General features: G+C 53.4%; 1 protein-coding gene across 1 annotated transcript; it reads left to right on the top strand.

Moving 5' to 3' along the window:
- The first annotated feature begins 468 nt into the window (after positions 1-468).
- Positions 469-18,469, top strand: Osbpl7 (oxysterol binding protein like 7). Its single transcript, XM_059271641.1, is given in 25 exon segments — positions 469-577; positions 1,798-1,952; positions 2,059-2,184; positions 2,313-2,366; positions 3,276-3,389; positions 3,927-4,022; positions 4,141-4,258; positions 4,853-4,956; positions 5,181-5,273; positions 5,357-5,489; positions 5,576-5,670; positions 5,851-5,946; positions 6,849-6,986; positions 7,449-7,542; positions 9,240-9,472; positions 9,655-9,792; positions 14,863-14,926; positions 15,045-15,127; positions 16,509-16,652; positions 16,751-16,802; positions 16,805-16,894; positions 16,978-17,055; positions 17,058-17,103; positions 17,217-17,339; positions 17,501-18,469. Coding segments are annotated over 24 exon segments (2,496 nt in total). The 5' UTR covers positions 469-577; positions 1,798-1,877; the 3' UTR covers positions 17,610-18,469.
- Positions 18,470-22,037: the final 3,568 nt, after the last annotated feature.

Here is a 22,037-nt window from a genome sequence, read left to right on the forward strand (position 1 = left end):
TTGAGTGCCCTGCTGACTATGCTTCTGGCAGTCTGTCATGTCCCAGAGTATGCAGGGGTGGTGTGAGGTGGGAGGGTGTCTGTCCCTTCCCAGTCAACTTGATAGCTTTGCTAGTCCAAAATATGCCATCTATTTCAGGTGTAAACCGAGAGGCAGGGTGAATAAGGAATGGCCTTGAGTGCTCACCGGGGTCAAGGCCATGCTGTCCAGAATAAATCCTTTACCTCCAATGGCTTCAAGCCAGCAGTTTTCCAGTCTCTGATCCGTGGGTAACTATGCCCAGTGGGGACTGTGCCCCTCACTTCCAAGTCATTTGGTACCACTCCGTCCTTAGTCCTCCCGGGAGCAGGGGGGCAGAGCTGAGCGGCAGCCCGGAGCTTGGCGGGAGGAGGCGACGGGGGAGGGGCAGGTGGGGAGATCCGGCTGGAGGGGAGGCTCCGTCTCCTTCCTTCCTGGTTCCTGCAGCAGCTGCCACCACTGCTCAGCTCTGTGAAGAGGTAGCCGGTGACTTGGGGACAGTGACTCAGAGGCGGATCAGTGTACGGACCAAGAAGCACTGGCGTCCATGGACCCTGGGGTAAGGGGGCCTTGCTGGCACCACCTGACATTCCTGGGAGGGTTTCCTCTCCTCTGCAGCTGGTGGGTCAGCTCCTCCAGGAAAGAGGCTGAGAATGGTGGTGGTTAGGAAGACACTCACCTGCCTCGTCTCGACTCTCCTTCCTATGGGTGGACACCTCCCACCTCTGCGGGGGGCCAGCATTGACCGGCCTGAGTCCTAGGGGCCACGACAAGGCCATAGACATACCCAAACACCGGAAGAGTTTGGAAACTTTGAATGGCTGAATGCAGGAGTTTCCCCTTGGGTCAGCCTCTTGCAGCCTGGGTCCTTCTGCTGTGACCTCCTGGCCACACTGACACAGTCACTTCCCTGTCCCTTCTGGGCCTCAACTCCTCAGGTGCTTGCTAGCTGCATAAGCTCTGAGGCGCTTCCCCAGACACAGGGCAACATCACCCCTCCGGTCCCCTCCCCCTTCTCATACACACATAGAGCCTCATGCATTATTGATCTCCTGGCGGAGCCAGGATGGCCCGAGCCGGTGCCAAGGGCGCCTGTGGGTACTGCTGCGGGACCTGGACATGTTCCTGGCCACCTCTTCTCCCACCCACAGTGTCTCAGCCAGCCAGTGTCCTGCTCCTTCTGGGTGGGAGGTGCTCCTCAGGAGCACAGAGGACATTGTTGAAAGGGGGTGGGGTAAAAAGAAATCCCAGGTGGGTATCCTCCGGGCATTGAAAATAGGACTGTCTCAAACCTCAGTTTCCCCATGCAGAAAATGGGAGCACAAGAACTGGCCGCTAAGAGGCCGATTAGTAGAAGTTGGAGGGGTGGTCTGCAGGGCAATTGTGGCAGAGGAGTTGCCAAGCCATGGAGATAGGCAAAGAGGTCCCAGAGGAAAAGGCAGCTGGGCTGAGGAGTCCTTGCCCGCCTAGACTCTGAGCCCTTCCATCTCTTCCTAGACCCTCTTCTTCCCTGCCCAGCCTCAAGAAAACAGCATTTCCTGGATCCCTGGGGTGTATGCCCCAGGTGGAGCCACAGGCTGGCTGCTAACTTACCCCTCCTGGCAGTGGCCACAGCGGGGGTTGAGTTGGGTGCTGCTGCCTAGGCTCATGGTGGTGTCAGGGCATACTGAGGGTGTGGGGATGGTGTGTGAGTGCAGGATGTGTATCTTAGTGCAGGAGAGACCAAAGGTGGGAGCATGACAGCAGGGGAGTATTCATGGGTCTCTCTTCTGCTTCAAGGGCTCCCACAGGACAAAGTGACACTCTTCCCTGTCCACCCTGTTCTACCCTCCTCACCAGGAAGTACCCTCTCCTTCCTCATGGACTTCCAAGAAAGGGACACTCCCTCCCTGGCTGAGAGTACTCAATCGTCAAAGCCCAGTAGTACCCAGCAGGTCTGAGCAGAAAAGCAGTGACGGGTGGGCCTAGCTTGGGTCCCTGGGGGATGGACTGAGGTAGTGGGCTCACCAGCTGCTGCCCTCCATCTACGCTGGATTTCAGGCCTCCGAGCTGTGGGAGGTGGTGGAGGAGCCTCGGGGCAGACTGGGAGCAGAGGACATCATGCCTGACAGACAGGAAGGACACCTGCTCAAGAAGAGGAAGTGGCCTCTTAAGGGCTGGCACAAGGTAGGATGTCAGGGCAAGGGAGGAGCTCCATGTGGGAGACTGCTAGACAGCCCTGGCACTCATGTGTGTTTGTTTGCTCTCTCCCTACCCCATGCTCTTGGCTGCCTGCTCCTGCCCCTCCCACACAGAGGTACTTTGTGCTCGAGGATGGGATCCTCCACTATGCCACCACCCGACAAGATGTAAGTCAGGTTCCAGGTTTGGGGTGTGGGAGGAGCCTGTCCCAGAACGTTCTGAGCAGGTGGGGGGAGTCTTGAGTTAACCAGAGCAGGGTCCGACTCTCACTCAGTTCCACTCTCAGCAACCTATGTCAAGTTACTGTTGGCTTTCTGCAGCCTTAGGCTCCACATCTGCAGATTCAACAATTTAAATACACACACACACACACACACACACACACACACACACACACACACACACACATTGAAAGTATACCTGTACTGAGCACATAGAGGTTTTCTTCTCCTTAGAGTCAGCATTCCCACAGCAGGTACATAATGGCATTAGGTCTTAGAAGTCACCCAGAAATGGCTGACGGGCACAGAGATAGATATAGGTTGTGTGTAGAAACTGTACCTTTTACCGTGAGAGATGAGCATATGCACATGTTGGTTTCCTTTGTGGCTCCTAGAACCCAAAATTCCAGGAGACAATTGCTTCCCTGGGCCTCAACCTCCTTCCTGCTGACGCAGGGTGGGGGACACACTGGGCTGCCTGCGCACTTATCTGGGTGATGCCCGTTGCAAACCAAGTGCCCCAAAAGTGGGAGCTTTGTCCCCCTGTCCTTGTCGTCCTCTTGTGCTGGGAACAAGGAACAAGGCTGAGCTCCCAGGTTCCTTCCAAGGGGTCTTCTTTCTCCCACCATGTAGAGTTCCCGGGGTGGGGGGGTGGGGGGTGGTATTTTTTTCTTGCTTCCTAACTTCTCAGACCTGCAAGAAGTTGGACATGCAGATGAGGCGATGAACAAGCCCCTTTATATGAGATTTGAGGTGCGTGGCCCTTGAGTCTAGAGTGGCCTCTAGGAGGTGGTGACTCTGTGCTTCTGGGACCCTCAAACCAGTCCCCTGTCTCCCACCAACCCTCCACTCCAGATCGCCAAGGGGAAGCTCCATGGCTCCATCGATGTCAGGCTATCAGTCATGTCCATCAACAAAAAGGCCCAACGCATTGACCTTGACACAGAAGACAACATCTACCACCTAAAGGTGACATCCGTGGGAACAAAGTATTCTGGGCACTAGCCTGGCAGAAGTGTCAGGGCACAAATGTAGGAGATGAGGGGTCTTCTCTGAGTCTGACAAGATGAAAGTTTCCATTGTCTGAAACAGCCAGGAGTGGGCTCACTCTCATGGTTGACTGTTAGGTGAATAGATACAGAGCTCGGAGCTCTGATGCTTGGGGTGTCATATTGTCTGTCTGCAATGGGGTTTTCTTTCTTTCTTTCTTTTTTTTTTTTCTTTTCTTTTTTGGTTTTTCGAGACAGGGTTTCTCTGTGTAGCTTTGCGCCTTTCCTGGATCTTGCTCTGTAGACCAGGCTGGCATTGAACACACAGAGATCTGCCTGGCTCTGCCTCCCAAGTGCTGGGATTAAAGGCGTGCGCCACCACCGCCCGGCTGCAATAGGGTTTTGTACAAACTGGGTGCTCTAGGAAAATTCCCTGCTTACCTAGAGATCAGAGACCTGACGTTTTGCTCCTGGAAATCAACCCCTCCCTTCTTATCTCTCTGCATCGTTTCTACAGATCAAATCCCAGGACCTGTTCCAGAGCTGGGTGGCCCAGCTCCGAGCCCATCGCTTGGCCCAGCGTCCGGACATGCCCGGTGCCACTCACCGAAAGGTAAGATGGGCCCTGGAGTGAGGGCGGGTGATGTGAAGATTTAGGAATGGAGGCTGTGGGGAACTGAGACCCAGAGAGCTGGGCACCATCCTTCCTGACCCTTGGCTTACCCCCACAGGTTCCTGGTACCCAGATGCTAACAGCAGGGAGTGCCTCAGCCTTACCTGGGGTTGGCCCTCGAGAGAAAGTGTCATCCTGGCTGAGGGACAGTGATGGGCTAGACCGCTGTTCTCATGGTGAGGGTCCCTGGCCCAGAGCCTCTGTGGGTAGGGCCCATGTTCTTAGATCTGGGCAGGTAACACCAAGGAAAATGTTACCTCCATCACCTTTCAGAGGGACCCCCTCTGCTGGGGGAGACACCCTTTGCCTCTAAGATGATCAAATCTTAGTGCCCCGAGGAGCCCCAACTTACAGAATAGAGTAGGCTCATCATGCCCTAGGCACGTAGCAGGAACAGAGTCTCCTGCCTGAGGCCAATGCGGTAAAATTCTACAATTGTGTTCCTGCAGTAGGAGACCAAGACAGTGACCCAGAGAGAGAGCAGTGTGTGTAAATAAGGAGAGACAGATAGTGGGACACCCAGCCCGGGCACAGGCAGAAGAGGTGAGGGGTAGTCTGTGAACAGGGTGGGATAGGCTACTGGCCTCCCAGAAAATCAGAAACAGCTCCGCCACAGAACTGGAAATGCTCTGGGCTCCTGAACAGAGAGGAGACAGTGTCAGGCTCTCCCTGGCTGCCAGCTTTATCTTTGGATATAAAGAAACTGAGGGGACAGTCCAGAAACCTTGGCACCTCCAGGAGAGCAATGCCCCTCCTTCCTTCTCCCCCAGCGCTCTCGGAATGCCAGGGTAAGCTCCAGGAGTTACACAGACTCCTTCAGAGCCTGGAGTCCCTACACCGAATCCCCTCGGCCCCTGTGATCCCCACACACCAGGTAAGGGTCAAGGGAGGAGGCAGGGACTGCTCAGGGCCCCTCATCCCCATCCCTTCGTGGGGCTGGCCTGCCTGCCCCCTACAGCAAACTCCAGGCTCTCTTTGCTCCTTTTATCCGGGTCACTGCCAGCATGCCACACCCACGTGCTTGGACGATCTGTGCTCTCCTCCATGGCTTTTCCCGACCCGGTGGGTGGGTGAAATTACTCTTCCTCAACTTGCCAGGCCTCAGTGACAACGGAGAGACCCAAGAAGGGAAAGCGGACCAGTCGCATGTGGTGCACACAGGGCTTTGCCAAGGATGACACCATTGGACGGGTGAGCTGGGGTGCAGGCCCCAGGTTCCAGGGATGCCGTGCCCTGGAGGAAGCTGTCCCTTCACCCCTCCTGTTCACCGACAGGTCGGTCGTCTCCATGGCTCTGTTCCCAACCTGTCTCGGTACCTGGAGTCTCGGGACTCTTCCGGCCACCGTGGGCTGCCACCTCCAGACTATGCCCACCTGCAGCGCAGTTTCTGGGCCCTGGCCCAGAAGGGTAAGTACAGGCTAGGTGGTGGTCAGGAGTGGGTCAAGTGGTTGGGAGAGGAAGGAGGGTCTGACCATGTGGCCTGCCCCCGGCAGTGCACAACTCCCTCAGCAGCGTCCTGGTTGCCCTCACCACAGAACGGGATCGACTGAGAGACCTGCATCAGGGCTCAGAGCTGTCGAGGATGGCGGTGAGCCTCAGGGACACGGCAGCTGATCAGAGGGAGGGCCTGAGACTGAGGACTGCAGGCCCCACGGGCAAATCTGTGCCAGGGCTCAGGGTTGACAGAAGTTGTCCCTGAGTGGGTGAGGGTGGCAGTGAGGGGGGGGATTTCACCTTCCCACACCTAGTCCCTCACCCTCTGCCTCAGGTCTCTGAGGCCCCAGATGGTCAGAGACGCCTCCACTCACTATCCATCTCCTCAGACACCACAGCGGACTCCTTCAGTTCCCTCAACCCGGAGGAGGTAAGGATCTAGGATGGACAGTGGATGCTATCTTCCCGGGGCTTTCTCTCCAGGGGTGAGGGCCAGGGGCAGGGCACAGGGTTGATTTGGAGTCTAGAAGTAGGTGGCAGAAGGGTAAGAGGGGATCCAGCTTGCTTTTCTCTCACATAGCATCACAGCTCTCTTGGCGGGTCCTGCAGACGGCTTGTACTTCATGTCTTGTTCTGTTGGCCGTACTGGGGCTGGAACCTGGGGCCTTGCACAATGGAGGCAAGCAGGCTACTCTGAGCCACACGTCCAGCCTCTGAGAACTTTTGCTTTGCTTCAGAGCCCACGAGGCATTGGTTCTTACCCTCCACCAGGCCTGCCCAGCCTTTGACATTCCAATGTGGCATTGCTGTGTACAAAATTCACACTCAAGAACCACATCGCCGAGTTAACAACCACAACAACAAAAATTTTTTTTATAATGTTTTCAGTAAGTTTGTGACTTTGTATTGGGCTGCCTTCAGTTGTGTTCAGCTCATAGAACTATGGTGGTCCCACAGTCGTAAACGGGCTGAATTAGAGTCTGCGTGTGGTGCCACTGCATGCCAGCTGTGTGTTCCGAGTCCCGGTCTTCTAGTCTTCATGGTGGGGACACAGCTGTACCTGTCCATGGTGGGGTGGGTGGGTGGGGGGTGGGGGGTCAGTGATCCTGACTTAGGGGGCCAGTACAGGAAAAGGGTTTGGAGCCAGGCTCTGTTGGTGCCCATCACCTCTTCCAAGTCCAAATTTTCCCCTGTCCCTCAACCCTTCTCTTCCCCTCTGCTACTCCTCCTGCTTGGAAGGAGTCGAGTCTGGTGGGGGAGGTGGGATGGCTTGCCTCTCCAGGAACTCACTGCAGTGGCCTCCGAGGTCTCACGTCCATCTGGCTCCCACAGCAAGAAGCTCTGTACATGAAAGGCCGAGAGCTGACCCCCCAGCTGTCCCAGAGCAGTGTGTTGTCCCTCGCTGACTCCCACACAGAGTTCTTCGATGCCTGTGAGGTTCTCCTTTCCGCTAGCTCTTCTGAGAACGAGGTGAGGGAGGAGGAAGCCGGCAGCAGGAGGGAGGGACCGGGGAAGATGGGCTTGGGTTCCAGAGATTCCTGTGTCCTTTCTCCCCACCTTAGCAGCTGTCTGAGAGCATGCCCATTGTGTGACTCTTCTGAAACCGTTTCTCCCTGCTTGACACACCTCACCTTACTGTGGTCTCTGACGTCATCTTCCCACGACCCCATTTCAGCTTTTCTGCTCCTTGACCCTGTCCCCCAAGACCCTGGATCTCAGTACCCCTCAGCTTCCCTTTCCTCTATGTCTTGCCGAGTTCCCCAAGCTCTTTTCTACAAGTCAAGTACCAGTCATGACAGGGCGATATCTTAGGGCCAGAAGTCCTCCTCGCCCGGTCTTTTCTCTTTCCATTGAGGGCTAGCTGGTCATATTCTTGCCAGGTCCCGGGCACTGCCATTCCGTCTACCCTACCTATCCACTCTCCCTGATCAGGGCTCTGAGGAAGAGGAGTCATGTACCAGTGAGATCACCACCAGCCTGTCTGAGGAGGTGCTGGACCTCAGGGGAGCTGACTGCTATCAAAAAGGTACCAATGGGATGAGCGGGGAGTGGCACAAGGGCGAAGCGGGGTCCCCTGTAGAGATGCTGTTTGCTCATGGCCCGGGTCCCATGTAGAGATGATGCTGTTTGCTCATGGCCCGGGTCCCCTGTAGAAGCAGTCCTTTGTGTCTGGTAGGCTTTGGGTAATGATTCCAGAACTGACCTTGGAACCATGAGCTGGGGAATATTTGGAGGACAGTTCTGGGAGGTTGACCAGGCTTGGGAATGGTGCTGACTTTCATTCCAGTAGGCTGGGAGGGCTTCATAGGGTATGACATGTCCCTTAAGAGGGACAGACAGTTCTGCTTGAGTACTTCATTAGCAGAGTAGCTTTGGGCCTGCCATTTTACTTTCTAGAGCCCATTTCCTTTTCTCTCTTCCTTTTTCTCTTTTTATTTTCTGGTTGGTTGAGACAGGGTTTCTCTGTGTAGCCCTGGCTGTCCTAGAACTCAATCTGTAGACCAGGCTGGCTTCGAACTTAAGAGATTTGCCTTCCTTTGCCTCCTGAGTGCTGGGATTAAAGGCATGGGCCGCTGGGCAGTGGTGGCGCACATCTTTAATCCCAGCACCATCCACCAGGTGGATTTCTGTGAGTTCAAGACCAGCCTGGGCTACAGAGTGAGTTCCAGGACAGCCAGGGCTACACAGAGAAACCCTGTCTTGAAAAAAAAGAAAGCCGGGCGGTGGTGGCACACGCCTTTAATCCCAGCACTCGGGAGGCAGAGCCAGGCGGATCTCTGTGAGTTCGAGGCCAGCCTGGGCTACCAAATGAGTTCCAGGAGAGGTGCAAAGCTACACAGAGAAACCCTGTCTCGAAAAACCAAAAAAAAAAAAAAAAAAAAAAAAAAAAAAAAAAAAAAAAAAAAAAAAGAAAAAGAAAAAGAAAGAAAGAAAGAAAGAAAGAAAGAAAGAAAGAAAGAAAGAAAGGCATGGGCCACCACTGCCCAGCTTATTTCTTCTTCTATAAAACGGTCTGAGGACAGGAGATGTAGCTTGGTTGGTAGTGTTTGCCTCATGCATAAAGCCCTGGGTTCAGTCCCCAGCACTGCATAAACGGAGAGCGGTGGCAGTGGCCTGTCATCCCAGCACTCGGGAGGTGGAGGCAGGAGGATCAGATCAAGATTATCTTCAGCTACATAGAGAGCTCCAACCCAATGAGACCCTGTCCCTGTACAAAATAGTGGGGAGACAGTGGATGATCTGCATCCCAGCATCTGTTTGTCCATCAGGGCACAGAGGCCAGGATGAGACTCAGGCCCAACTTTTTTTTTTTTTTTTTTTTGGTTTTTCAAGACAGGGTTTCTCTGTGTAGCTTTGCACCTTTCCTGGAACTCACTCTGTAGTCCAGGCCAGCTTCGAACTCACGGAGATAAGCCTGGCTCTGCCTCCCGAGTGCTGGGTTTAAAGGCGTGCGCCACCACCGCCCGGCTCAGGCCCAATTTCTGAGCACTTGTGTATGGCAGTGGAACTGTCCTGCTTGGGTGGTTCTTAGCTCTGCTGCCCTTCCAAATCCCCAGGAGCTCACAAGCAGTCAGATCCTCAGTCACCTCCCGTAGTGGGCAGCCCTGGGATGCCTGAGGAGGTTAGGAGGTAGGTCCTGTGCAGCGGGCCTGGCACATCTGGACCACCGGTGTCCAGAGGGAGACTGAAGTGACTGCATCGGCCCAGGGGTGTGTGTTCCAGGGATCGCTGTAGGGCCCCCTCGCCGCCGCTGCCTGCCAGCTGCCAGCGGGCCCGGAACCGACGTGAGCCTGTGGAACATCCTCCGCAACAACATCGGCAAAGACCTGTCCAAGGTGTCCATGCCTGTGCAGCTCAATGAGCCGCTCAACACACTGCAGAGGCTCTGTGAGGAGCTGGAGTACAGCAGCCTCCTGGACCAGGCCAGCCGCATGGCTGACCCCTGCGAGCGCATGGTACCCACCCAGGGTCACTCGTTCCTCCCCAGGGTTCTGTCTGTCTTTCCGATCCTGGCTGGGTGGGTCCCTGCTGCTGAAGCACCGCATCAAAACCCCGGACTTAGCTTGCGATGGGCTGCGGTCCCCTTCCTGGGGTCTCCCGGCACCCGTGGCACTCACTCTCCTTGGCCTTCCCACAGGTGTACATTGCAGCCTTTGCCGTGTCTGCCTACTCCTCCACGTACCACCGGGCGGGATGCAAGCCCTTCAACCCGGTCCTGGGAGAGACCTACGAGTGTGAGCGGCCTGACCGGGGCTTCCGTTTTATCAGCGAGCAGGTGTGAGCCCCGAGGTGGGAGGGCTGTTTCCACTGCCGGGGCAGGGGAAGGCCTGGGTTTGGGGGCCAGAAGGTGGGCCAGTGGGGCCAAGGGATGGGGAGAAGAGGAAGCGGTGGCCCTGTGCCAGGCGCATGCAGAGCGAAACAACTTGAGGGATGCTGAAATCCACAGCCCAGGGTGTTCCGTGCGGGGCAACGCTGCCAGCTAGGTCTGGAAGGGTGGGTTAGAGAAAGTCCAGGTAAAGAGCTGAAAGATTGGTTTGTTTCATGTGTGTAGGGTAGGGTGAATCACGTTCAGCAAAGTTACAGACCGCTGAAGGCAGGACAGGCTAAACCCTGTGCTTTGTAGGTGAAGGTGAGGTGCATTCTGGGGCTTTATTTGCTTCTAAAGCTGAAGGCAGTGGGAGGCATGGGGAACACAGAGAAGGGGTGTGCTCACAGTGGCACTCCGTAAAGAGCACTCAGGCCGTGGTGTGCAACAGTTAGCAGAAGCCATTATCAGGCCATTAACGTCCTCTGCCTGGGAAGCGAGGACAACATGCACTTAGCCTGTGGCACGCTGAATTCAAGAGCTGTGTATGTGCCACCACTGACAGAATTCAGCAGCCGGGAGGATGGAGAAGAGCGTGGGGAGCGACCGGGTGCCAGGCACTATGACACGTGATGGGGTGGAGGGCTGGCTGCCCCAAGGAGCTGCCGGCCTTGTATGGGCAGCAGACTGGAATGCAATTGGTCCCTTGCAGTGTTGGGAAATGAGGCTGGTGAGGCTGAGGGGAAAGCTGCGTGGTCTTGTCTTCCTAGCTGAGGAGATTCAGTGCCTGGGTGCTGATGCCACCTAGCAGAGAGAAGGTGGAAGGGAAGAAAGGAGCTGGTAGCATGTTGCCCCCAGGTGGGACTTCCTCAGGGAAATGTCCTTTAAGGCCTGTAGACCTGGGACTGGGAAAAGGGGACAGATCAGTGGGGTCCCAGCTTAGAGGGTGGGAAAAATCAGGATCCCCTGTGGGATGTGTCACTAGGACCTGGGACCTGGGGGTGCCAGTGACTTCTTGAGTGAAGGACAGAAAGGACAGGGTAGAGATGAAATTACACAGAATGTTGCAGTTATACCCAGCTTGCAGCCCATTGGCTGAGAATGCAGCCTAACACATTTGTAGATGACAACGTGATATTGCCACATCAAAAGGTTGGGAAAGGCTGGGTGTGGTGGCACATGCCTTTGGGGAGGTAAAGGCAGAAGGAACTCTGTGAGTTTGAGACGAGTCTGGTCTACATAGTGAGTTCTAGGACAGCCAGGACTATAAAGAGAAACCCTGTCTCAAAAAAAAAAAAAAAAAAAAGGAAAACAAAAGTGGAAACCCTTAATAAGAGTGAAAGTTAAAAAAAAAATAAAAAAATAAAGCCTGATTGGGAAACAGAGGTAGGGGGATCTCTGAGTTCCAGACCAGCCTGGCCTACAGAGCAAGTTCTGGGACAGTCAGGGTGACACAGAGAAACCTTGTCTCAAAAAAAAAAAAAGGCCAGTGTGGTGGCTCAGCATGTAAGCATGCTTGCCACTAAGGCTGATGACCTGAGTTCAAGACCATGATTTACTTGGTGGAAAGAGAGAACCAATTCCTGCAAATTGTCCTCTGACCTCCACATACATGCTGTGGTACACATGCTCCCATGCACATACACACATAAAATGCACATACACACATAAAATAAACACACACGTATGTAGATAGGTATGCATATATATTAAATTTTGTGTGTGTGGGTATTTTGCCTGCATGTATGTCTGTACAGTACTTGCATACATGGTGTTGTAAAGGACAAAAGAGGACATCAGGTCCCCTGAAACTGGAGTAACAGATGTGTGTGAGCCGCCATATGGGTATTGAAATGGAACTCGATGTATTGACTTGCATAGAAGACCCCTGGGAAAGCAGCAGTGCTCTTAACTGCTGTGCAAACTCTCCAGCACCACCCTATTTACATTTTTAAATAGTGTATGTATATAAAAAATGTGTGTGTGTGTGTGTGTGTGTGTGTGTGTGGTGTGAGCATGTGAATGCAGTACCCTGGGAGGCCAGGAGGAGGTGCTGGATTTCTTTGGAGCTGTAGCTACAGGATGTTTTGGGAGCTGCCCAGTATATGCTCTTAACTGTTGATCCATCTTTCTACTTGAGTGTGTGTGTGTGTGTGTGTGTGTGTGTGTGTGTGTGTGTGTGTGTTTTAAACTAGGGGCTGGAGAGATGGCTCAGGAGTTAGGAGCACTCACTGCTCTTGTAGAGGACCCAGGTTCAGTTTCTAACACCACAATGTGCTTACAACCTACTATAACTCCAGTTCCAGGAGATCTGATGCCCTCTTCTGTTCTTTAGAGGCATACAGTGCATATACCTACATACAGACAAACATACAGCTACATAAATTTGTTGTTGTTGTTTGTTTGTTTATTTGTTTTTTTGAGGCAGGGTGTCTCTGTGTAACCCTGGCTGTCTTAGAACTTGCCCTGTAGACTAGGTTGGCTTTGAACTCACAGGAATCCACCTGCCTCTGCCTCCTGAGTGCTGGGATTAAAGGTGTGTGCCACCACTGCCTAGCCCAGTTAAATTTTTAAGAAAAAATTTTTAATTCAAAACTAGAAAAAAAATGCAGACTATTTTCAAGAAATGTTATTACAAGGGAAAGAGGAGAAAAGGTGGTCACCAGAGGGACTGTGAGGGGCTGAGACAATTTGTTCGTTTGTTTAGTTTTTGTTGGTGTTGTTTTGCTTTGTTTTTTGAGACACAGTCTTACTGTGTAACCCTGGCTGGTCTTGAACTTGCTATGTAGACATGCCTCTGCCTCCTGAGATCAGGGCTTAAAGAGGGTGAAAATTTTACACAGCAGAATAATGTGTACAACAGGAAGGATCCTCCATCCTGACCTACAGAGGGGGCTTCTGTACTAGCATCCTGCCAGAAATGATGGGCACAGATGCCAGCAGAGACATGCCTATCTAGAAGGGGGAAGCTTAAAACGCACTCATGGAGTGTGTACTCATGGGGGGCTACCTTCACTCAGTTTAAAGCCTTATTCACATTGTCGAGTGTGCCAATAGTTTATTCCCTCTATTAATGAATATCCTTTGTGTGGAGGGACAACAATTGGCTTATGTCCTTTTGATTGACATTTGAATTGTTTCCTGTTTGTGGTATTATGAATAAAAGTGCTATGAATGTTCATGTGGGACATAAAAGGAAGGCTTGCTGCTTAGGATGGGAGGAACAGGAAATCCTTTTGTTCATAGAGAAAGGGCCACATAGAAGGAAAGACTGGAGAGAAGTGGTGTGGGAGGACTGTGGAGTCATGGAGGAGGAGCTGCTCCGGGCAGGGGAGCCAGCCTGGAAGGAGGAGGGAGCAGGGAGCAGGAATGAGGCCAGAGTGGGAGGAGTTGCCTTTTCCTTCTCTGTTCTCCCCAACTACAAGGCAAAAGGGTATGACAGGGTTGGCTCAGGTTTAGGACCCTTAGAGGGTTTCTGAGTGCTCAAGGCCTAGATTTAGGAGCTATGTGGAATTGGCTGTTCCCTCTATGGTTGTGTGTCCAGGTGAGGTCAAAGCCAGGGGTACACAGAGTGGCTGTGTTGCCCTTTTCTAAAAAGATTTATTCATTTTATTATGTGTGTGTTTGCCTGAAGTATGCCTATGCACATGTTTATAAAGTGCCAGTATAGGCCAGAAGAGGGCGTCAGAGCTCCTGGAACTTGGAGTTACAGGCTGTTGTGAGCCTCCTGTGGGTGCTGAGAACCGAACCTACGTTCTCTGAAAGGACAGCCAGTGTTCTTAACTACTGAGACGTCTCCCCGGCCCCCAAGACTTATTTATTATTGTTATTTATGGTGTCTGTGTCTGTGTATGCCCCAGGTGAGCAGGTAGCCATGAAGGACAGAAGAGAGTGTAGAATCCCTCGGAGCTAGAGTTACAGGTGGTTGTGATCTATTTTTTTTTTTTTTAATTATTTTTTTTTGGTTGTGAGCTATTGATGTGAGTTCTGGGAACTGGGTTCAGGTCCTCTGCAAGAACAGCCAGTGCTTTTAACTGCTGTGCCATCTCTGCAGCCCTCATGTCAAAAAAATGTTTACTCCGTTTATTTACGTGTGCATGTGTATGTATGTATGAGCACATGTGCGCAGCACAGATATGGAGGTCAGAGGACAGCCTGTGAAGTCTGTTCTCTCCTTCCACCATGTAGAATCCAGAGAAACTCAGGGTGTCATGGTGAAGAGCACGTTTACCCACCTAGCCATGCGCACTGACATTTCTGGCTCGTGGTGGAGCAAGCGGCTGAGGGTGCTGGGTGAGAGGGTAGAACTGCTGGGCAGAAGGGAGGGAACCAGGATGGTGTCTGCAGACCACAAGAAAGCAGACTAGTGAGAATCTTGGCTGCAGCTAGAGACAGAATGACAGGGAACATGGAGGCATGGAAGCTAGGCTGCGGGAATGTCCGAGTTGAAGGTCGCAGATGTGGAGACATTCCAAGTGAGGATAAGGCCAAGAGTTCCCAAGAGGGTGGAGCAGAGCCAGCAGGATGTGAGCAGCTGTCTGGGGAGGAGGCAGATGGAGAGGGTCCTTGGGGAGGGCTGGGTTTCAGGCAGAGGTTGGAGGCCCTGTTTGGTGTGTTGGCGGGGAATGTCTGGCCAAAGCTGCTTAAGGCTCCATCACCTGGGTCAGTCGGTGGCCAGCAAGGCAGATGAACAAGGAGAACACGGTGGGCTGGGGTGGGGGTGGTAATGGACTTGGATGGTGCCTGGAGATTGCAGGAACAAATGACTTGGGAATAATTGATTCAAGCTGTACAGTGGTGGCGCAGGCCTTTAATCTCAGCACTGGGGAGGCAGGTCAACCTGGTCTACAGAGAGTTCCAGGACGGCAGGGAGGTTACACAGAGAAACCCTGTCTCAAAAACAAAGCAAACAAACAAACAAAAAAGAACTAACTGATTCCCCTGAAACTAGGTAGGAATCGGAGAATTAGGGACGGGGGAGGTTAGGAGAAGACCCCAAGCTCCTCAGGGGCAGTGTTAAGGACTTCTTTGCTTATCAAGGTCTCCCATCATCCCCCGATCTCCGCATGTCACGCAGAATCTGAGAACTTCATCTTCTGGCAAGGTAAGGGGTGTGGGGCTGGATGGGCACAAAGGTCATGGGCAGCAGGGTGGGGGTGGCTGGAGCACTCTGGATCACTCTGGCCTTATCTCTGCTTCCCTGCCTGCCCCCCCCCCCCCAGACATGAAGTGGAAGAACAAATTCTGGGGCAAATCCCTGGAGATTGTACCTGTGGGGACAGTCAACGTCAGCCTGCCTAGGTGAGTACTGTAACTCGCAGTGGCCAGGCCTGCCCATGGGCCTTCTCCTGGCTGCCGGTGGGGCCCGGGCTGTGGCAGGATAGAAGGCTCTAGTCTAGCCTGAAGCTGCTGGAGGTGGCAGCAGGGCTGTGTTTGTACATTTTACACCTACATTTGCTTCAGTTACTCTAAAGAAGGTGAGATATCCGAGAACCGGGGTGGGGGCCTAACGAGGTCATCTGACTAAGTGTCTTTCACACCTTTTTGATCATCACTCGCATCAAGAAATGCACTTGAGACTTCAAACCAACATGCATGTGAGGCCCCCCCCCACCCTCAAGGACACACACACAGAAATCTAGATGGATGCTGGGACTAATGGATCACAAACCATGTTTGAAGACCCTCATCTCAGCTGGGTGTGGCAGTGCATGCCTTTAATCCCAGCACGTGGAAGCAGAGACAACCCTGTCTACAAATGAGTTCCAGGATAGCAAGGGAACACAGAGAAACCCTGTCTCCAAAAAACAAAAAACAAAAACAAGCTAACAAGGGGGCTAGAGAGATGGCTCAGCGGTTAAGAGCACTGGCTGTTCTTCCAGAGGTCATGAGTTCAATTCCCAGCAACCACATGGTGGCTCACAACCATCTGTATGAGATCTGGCGCCCTCTCTGGCATGCAGGCAGAACACTGTATATATAATAAATAAATAAATCTTAAAAAAAAAAAACAAGCTAACAAACAAGAAAAGAAAAAAGAAAACCTTCATCAAGTTCATCTTGCAGATGGGCAGCAGAAAGCTGAAAAGGAAAAGGGGCCTTTTACTAAGAGTGGCAGGGGGCTTGGTGTGATGGTGCACACTGATTTTAGTCCCAGCGCTTGAAAGGCTGAAGCAAGTGGATATCTGTGGGGTCAAGGCAGCCTGGGCTGCACAGTGAGACCCTGTCTCAAAAACCAGAACTAGCCAGGCGGTGGTGGCACACGCTTTAATCCCAGCATTCGGGAGGCAGAGACAGGTGGATCTCTGTGAGTTCGAGGCTAGCCTGGGCTACAGAGTGAGTTCCAGGAAAGGGTCTAAAGCTACACAGAGAAACCCTGTCTCGACAAAAACAAAAAAAAACTCAGAGCTAAAGCGTGTCAGTGACCCTTTCCTAGTCTCTCATTTCCGTGACTTAGGCACTCAGGAACTTTGTTGTGAATCCAGACATGCTCAGTGAGCATCCTGTGATGGCAACTCTACTTGACAAACAAGAGTCGTGCCTCACAGAGCTGGTGCCGGGACTCGGTGGTACTTCTTTCAGGCCCGGTGAGACTCGATACAGGAAGATAGGAGCATTTGCACCCACAGCCCACTTGTTTCCCAGGGCTGGCTGACTGCTGCCTTCATGTGCCCTGTCTCTCTCAGGTTGGGGACCACTTTGAGTGGAACAAGGTGACATCCTGTATTCACAACATCCTGAGTGGCCAGCGCTGGATTGAGCACTACGGAGAGGTGCTTATCCGAAACACACAGGATAGCTCCTGCCACTGCAAGATCACCTTCTGCAAGGTAGGTGTGCCCCGCGTCCCACCGCCTACCCCGACCCTCCTCTCCACCCTGGGGGGAGTGGGGAGCCCCTCACTCAGGCCCTGCCTTCTCCACCCTAGGCCAAGTACTGGAGTTCCAACATCCACGAGGTACAAGGTGCCGTGCTAAGCCGAGTGGTCGCGTCCTCCACCGCCTCTTCGGGAAGTGGCATGAGGGGCTGTACCGTGGCCCCCCACCGGGTGGGCAGTGCATTTGGAAACCCAGTAAGTGGGGTATCCAGAGAGGGTTGGGGAGGGTGAGATGGCTGCGACACAGTCCACCTGCCCCAGCCCCTTGCCTCCCCCAGATTCGATGCCCCCAGACCATGAGCGAAACTTCGGCTTCACTCAGTTCGCCTTGGAGCTGAATGAGCTGACGGCGGAGCTGAAAGGACACTGCCTTCCACCGACACACGGCTACGGCCTGACCAGAGGTCAGTGCCTGCCGACCTCCCCAGGAACTCCTTAAAATGGGGATGTGGGCAGGGGCCTCAAGCTTTGGGAAGCCCCGAGTAGCCAGCGCACTGACTCACGCCCGGATCATCAGGTATCTGGAGGAGGGGAACATACAGGCCGCCGAGGCCCAGAAGAGAAGGATAGAGCAGCTGCAGCGAGACAGGAGAAGAGTGATGGAGGAGAACAACATAGTGCACCAGGCGCGCTTCTTCAGGTGCTTCAGCCCCGCCCGCCCGCCCCTCTGGGTCCCCCTGTGGCCCGGCTGGCTCCTCACTACCCGCTTAGGCTTTGACTAGGTGATTGTGGGAGGCAGCACCGGGAATTAGCCTGCCTTCTGCCGTCCTCAACCCACACCTACTGCGGCTCTTCCCCCAGGCGGCAGACGGACAGCAGCGGCAAGGAGTGGTGGGTGACCAACCATACCTACTGGAGGCTGCGCGCTGAGCCAGGCTATGGGAACCTGGATGGGGCTGTGCTCTGGTAGCCCTGGCCTCGGGGCAGGAGACTCTGGGGTCCTTACTCCTGCCCCCATTCCTACCGTGGACATATGGGTGAGGTCAGGCTCCCGCTCACTGCCCTTGAGGGCAAAGGGGCCGCCAAGCCTCCAACCCTCTCCCCTCTGCTGGCCAGAGGGGCTGGATCTCAGCACACTCCCATCCCACCATCGGGGTGGAAGTGGGAATCTGCTTCCCAGTCTTGTGACCCCAGCAGCTGGCATGTCAGACCCTGCTCGCTCAGCCACCCTCCTCATCTGGGAGTGTTTCAGGGAGATGCCAGGTTCCTCAGACTTGCTCCCCATTTTAGTGCCTTCCTAGGACACAGGGGGCCCCCTTGATGCTACCCAGACTTTCTGTGCCCAGAGCGCTGGCCATGCTGCAAGGCTGAGTGAAGGAGAGGAGATGCCCTTCTTCCCATCTGTCCTCTCTTCAGCATCTTCCCTCTGCCCTGGCCCGTCCCTTGTCCTGCATCTCCAAAACTGCAAAGCACCTGCCGCTCCCAGCGCCTCCAGCCCAGGCCCACGACTGGTCCCTTCAGGCTCAGCTTAGCAGATGCCCCAGAGTGGACGAGCCTCTCCAAGAGGTGTGGAGCAGGCTGAGGTGCCTGGCCTCAGACTCACCCAGGAGGGAGTGAGCCAGTGTGAGCTTGTGTAGGAGTGTGTGTGTGTGTGTGTGTGTGTGTGTGTGTGTGTGTGTACTGTGTCCTGCTTGCCGGCGAGCAGGATTCCTAATGTAGCCAGGACACCCCCACTGCTGGTGTCTGCCACTGTTGCTGCTCATTTTCTCAGTTTGCCTGAGTCAGGTGAATTGCTAGAACATTCCAAGCTCCAATAAAGACTGTCCTACACTTTGGCCCGAGTCCACTCATTGAAAAAGAGAGTTCTGGGGAAGGCTCTTAGGCACTGCTGTGTGTTGATTCCTGTCGCTCCAAAAGATCCGTTTCCAAAGGAGTAGGGATGTAGCACAGGGGTAGAGCACTTGCCTAGCATGAAGAAGGCCAATCCTGGGTTCAGTCCTTAGCACTGGCCAAGGACTAGGGGAAGAGCTTGACAAAAGTTAACTTATTTGGGCTAGGAAGATGGCTCAGAGAGTGAAGATGTGTTGCCTTGCCTCTGATAACCTGAGTCATCCCTGGAGCCCAGGTAAAGGTGGAGCGAGCTGACTCCATAAAGTTGTCCTCTATCATACATGTGCCATGGCGTGCACACACATGCACACACACACACACACACACACACACACACACACACAATGTTCCTTGTTCCTGGAACTGCTCTTATTTGGAAGCAGGGGACTCGGCAGATTCAACTGGTTCCTTGTGAGAACAAGGGAAGAGGGAAGGGCACTATGGCAAACGGGTCATCTGGGAGTATGCCCTCTGGGAGGTGGGCAAACTGGCTGGACGCCCCCACAGCCAGGAAGGTCTAGAATGCTGTAAGCCAGCAGAAGCAGAAGACGGCTCTGAGCCCCTGAGAAGGAGCGGGGCCCTGCTGACATACCAGCTTTCAGACCTCTGGCCTCAGCTGTGTGGTTTGGTTTGCCAGGTTTTTGTATGTGCATGGTCATGTGTGGGGGTGTGTCTGCATGGCGTGGGTGTGCACACGTGTATTTTCATGTGGAGATCAGAGGACAGCCTCAAGTGTCCTTTCTCTGGCACCTTCCATCTTTTCGTTTGTTTGAGACGGGGTCTCCCCCTGGCCTGGGATGTCACTAAGAAGGGTGTAGGCTAGCTGGCTGGTGAAGTCCATGACACTCCCAGTATCCATCTTCCATCTTGTCAGTGAGATGACAACATGCATTTTCTTTTCTTTTTTTTAAATAATTTATTTAACTTTATGTGCATTGGTGTGAAGGTGTTAGATCCCCTGGAATTGGAGTTACAGACAGTTGTGAGCTACCACATGGGTGCTGGGAAATGAACCCGGGTCCTCTGAAAGAGAAGCCAGTGCTCTTAACCTCTGAGCCATATCTCCAGCCCTGACAACATGCATTTTTTTTTTCCAAGACAGGGTTTCTCTGTGTAGCTTTGCGCCTTTCCTAGATCTCACTCTGTAGACCAGGCTGGCCTCGAACTCACAGAGATCCGCCTAGCTCTGCCTCCCGAGTGCTGGGATTAAAGGCGTGCACTACCACCGCCCGGCAACATGCATTTTCATAGGGTTCTGGGAATTCAAACTCGGGTCCTTGGCACTTGAGAAGCAAGGAATTTAGTTACTGACCTGTCTCTGTCTGTTGTCTATCTGTCTCCTTTCTCTGTGTGTGTCTCCAGTTTGTTTTATTGAGACAGAGTGTTTATACTATACCCAGGCTCCCTGGACCGCCCTATGTAGCCCAGCCTGGCCTTGAACGTTCAGTGTCCAGCAACCCTTTTGTCTCGGCCCCTGCACTACCATTACCTGAGCCACCACACCCAGCTGCAGGGTGGTGTTTCAAAGGGAGCATGTTTCATGCTTTTAAAATGCCCCCATCCGCATGGTGGCACATGCCTTTAATCCCAGCACTGCGGAGGCAGAGGCAGATCATTGTGAGTTCAAGGCCAGCCTGGTCTACAGAGCAAGTTCCAGGACAGCCAGAGCTACACAGAGAAACCCTGTCTTGAAAAAAAAAAAAAAAAAAAAGCCCCCATCACCTCCTGGTTCCCAGAAGCAGCTGTTTGGCTGAAACAGAGGCTCTCAGTCCATGTTCAGACCCTCCCTTCTCTCATGGGGCTTCTTTGGTGTCTCGGAGGAATCCTCGGGAGCAGCTTGGCCTCTCACTTTCTCCTTCCTCTCCACCCCCACTCCGCTGTAACAACAGCCCCCAAGTCCCTGCTCTGTGTAGGTAAGTGTCCCAAGAGGAAGTTCCTGGGGGGCCAAGATCAGGAGACCCTGAACTGTGTCGACTTCTGATCACAGGCTTTTCCTGGTCTCAAGGAAGAGTGGAATTTGCGTTTCTAGGGGCTTTTGGTGGTGGTGGAGGATTTCATTTGGATTTGTTTTAAGAGATGTTCTACTGTTGCCAAGGCTGGCCTGAAATCACTATGTAGCCCAGGCTAGTCTTGAACTCAGAGCAGCCCTCCTACCTTACAAGCAAAGCCGCTATGCCTGGCTTTTGACTGTGTGGTGGTCATTTGCTCAGTTCTGTTTTGCTGTTGTCCAATTAGACAGTTCTGCTGTATGGCCTGGCCTTGAACTTGTGATCCTCCTGCCTCACATCTCCAGTTTATTTATGGAGACTATTAACATGAACACACTTGACCTAGCACCATATGCCAGAAATAACTTCAACCCATCCCCCAAGCCAGCTGAAGCCTACATACATCAGAACCTTTTTATAACAGCGAGCACACCCTCCCCCACCACGTCCCTGCAGAGCAGCAAGAACGCCAGGAGGACCAGCCTGTGCTCACCCTCCCCCACATAGCCAAAGGGCTGGAGATTGAGATAGACCCAGTGTTAAATTCCCTGCAGACACTGGGACCAGGCCCTCTAAGAGGCTTATGTTATCTCCACTGTGTGTCCTCTCTCAGCCTAATGCAGGTGCCAATGGGACAGGTACCGGTGGGCAAGGAGATAAGATTAAGGCCATTTCTGCTGGTTCCACAAGACCATTCCCTTTCGAAAGGCTCTTTTCTTTCTTTTTCAATTGCCTTTGGAGACAGTGTTGCTGTGTACCTCAGGCTGGACTTCAGCTTGCAGTCCTCTGGCCTCGGTCTGCCAAATGCTGACATGCTCTGCAGCCTCAGAATTGAGCTATAGTGGGGCTTCCCCACCCCCTTTTTTGAGACAGGGTTTTGTTGGATAGCCCAGGCTAGCCTTGTACTCAAGGCAGTCCTACTCTCAGCCTCCCAAATGCCGAGTTATAGGTGTGTGGAACTACACCACCCCCATCAGGCCAGGGTCTGGTGGGTTGGGAGGCTCAAGGAAAGTTTGGCTCTCGGATGGGCTCTGTGGACAGTGTCAAGGGCCCAGGGCAGCCATTCAGATGGAGGGTGACTGGTCTTTACTCCAACAGGAAGGAGTGGTGGCCTCCACGCTCAGGCTCCTGTCAGTCTGGTCCAGGAGGCCCTCTTAACGGCTGGACCTCAGGGCAGACCTGAAGATTTGACTGGCTGGAAGACAGGGCCAGTGGGGGCAAAGAGGAAGAATGTGGACTTAGCTATCTAAATCTTGACTCGGCTGGAAGCAAAGCCTTGAGTTAAGTCGGGCCCCGCCCATGGATGGACAACGGGGAAGAGAGGATGACTGGCCATCAGGGGACGTGCCTGGGCGAACCACAGGAGAGAGGCGGGAAGATAGGCACAGGGGGTCAGCGCCGCCTTGGACTTCCAACCCCACACAGCTTTACCCGGAGACACGTTTATCATTTTAAATTTAGTTACTGAAAAGATGATGGAGGTGCCTCAATTGCACTTGGGGAAAAAAAAAATGCCAAAA

Source organism: Peromyscus eremicus, chromosome 8a, assembly GCF_949786415.1.
Source record: "Peromyscus eremicus chromosome 8a, PerEre_H2_v1, whole genome shotgun sequence".
Lineage (NCBI taxonomy): Eukaryota > Metazoa > Chordata > Mammalia > Rodentia > Cricetidae > Peromyscus > Peromyscus eremicus.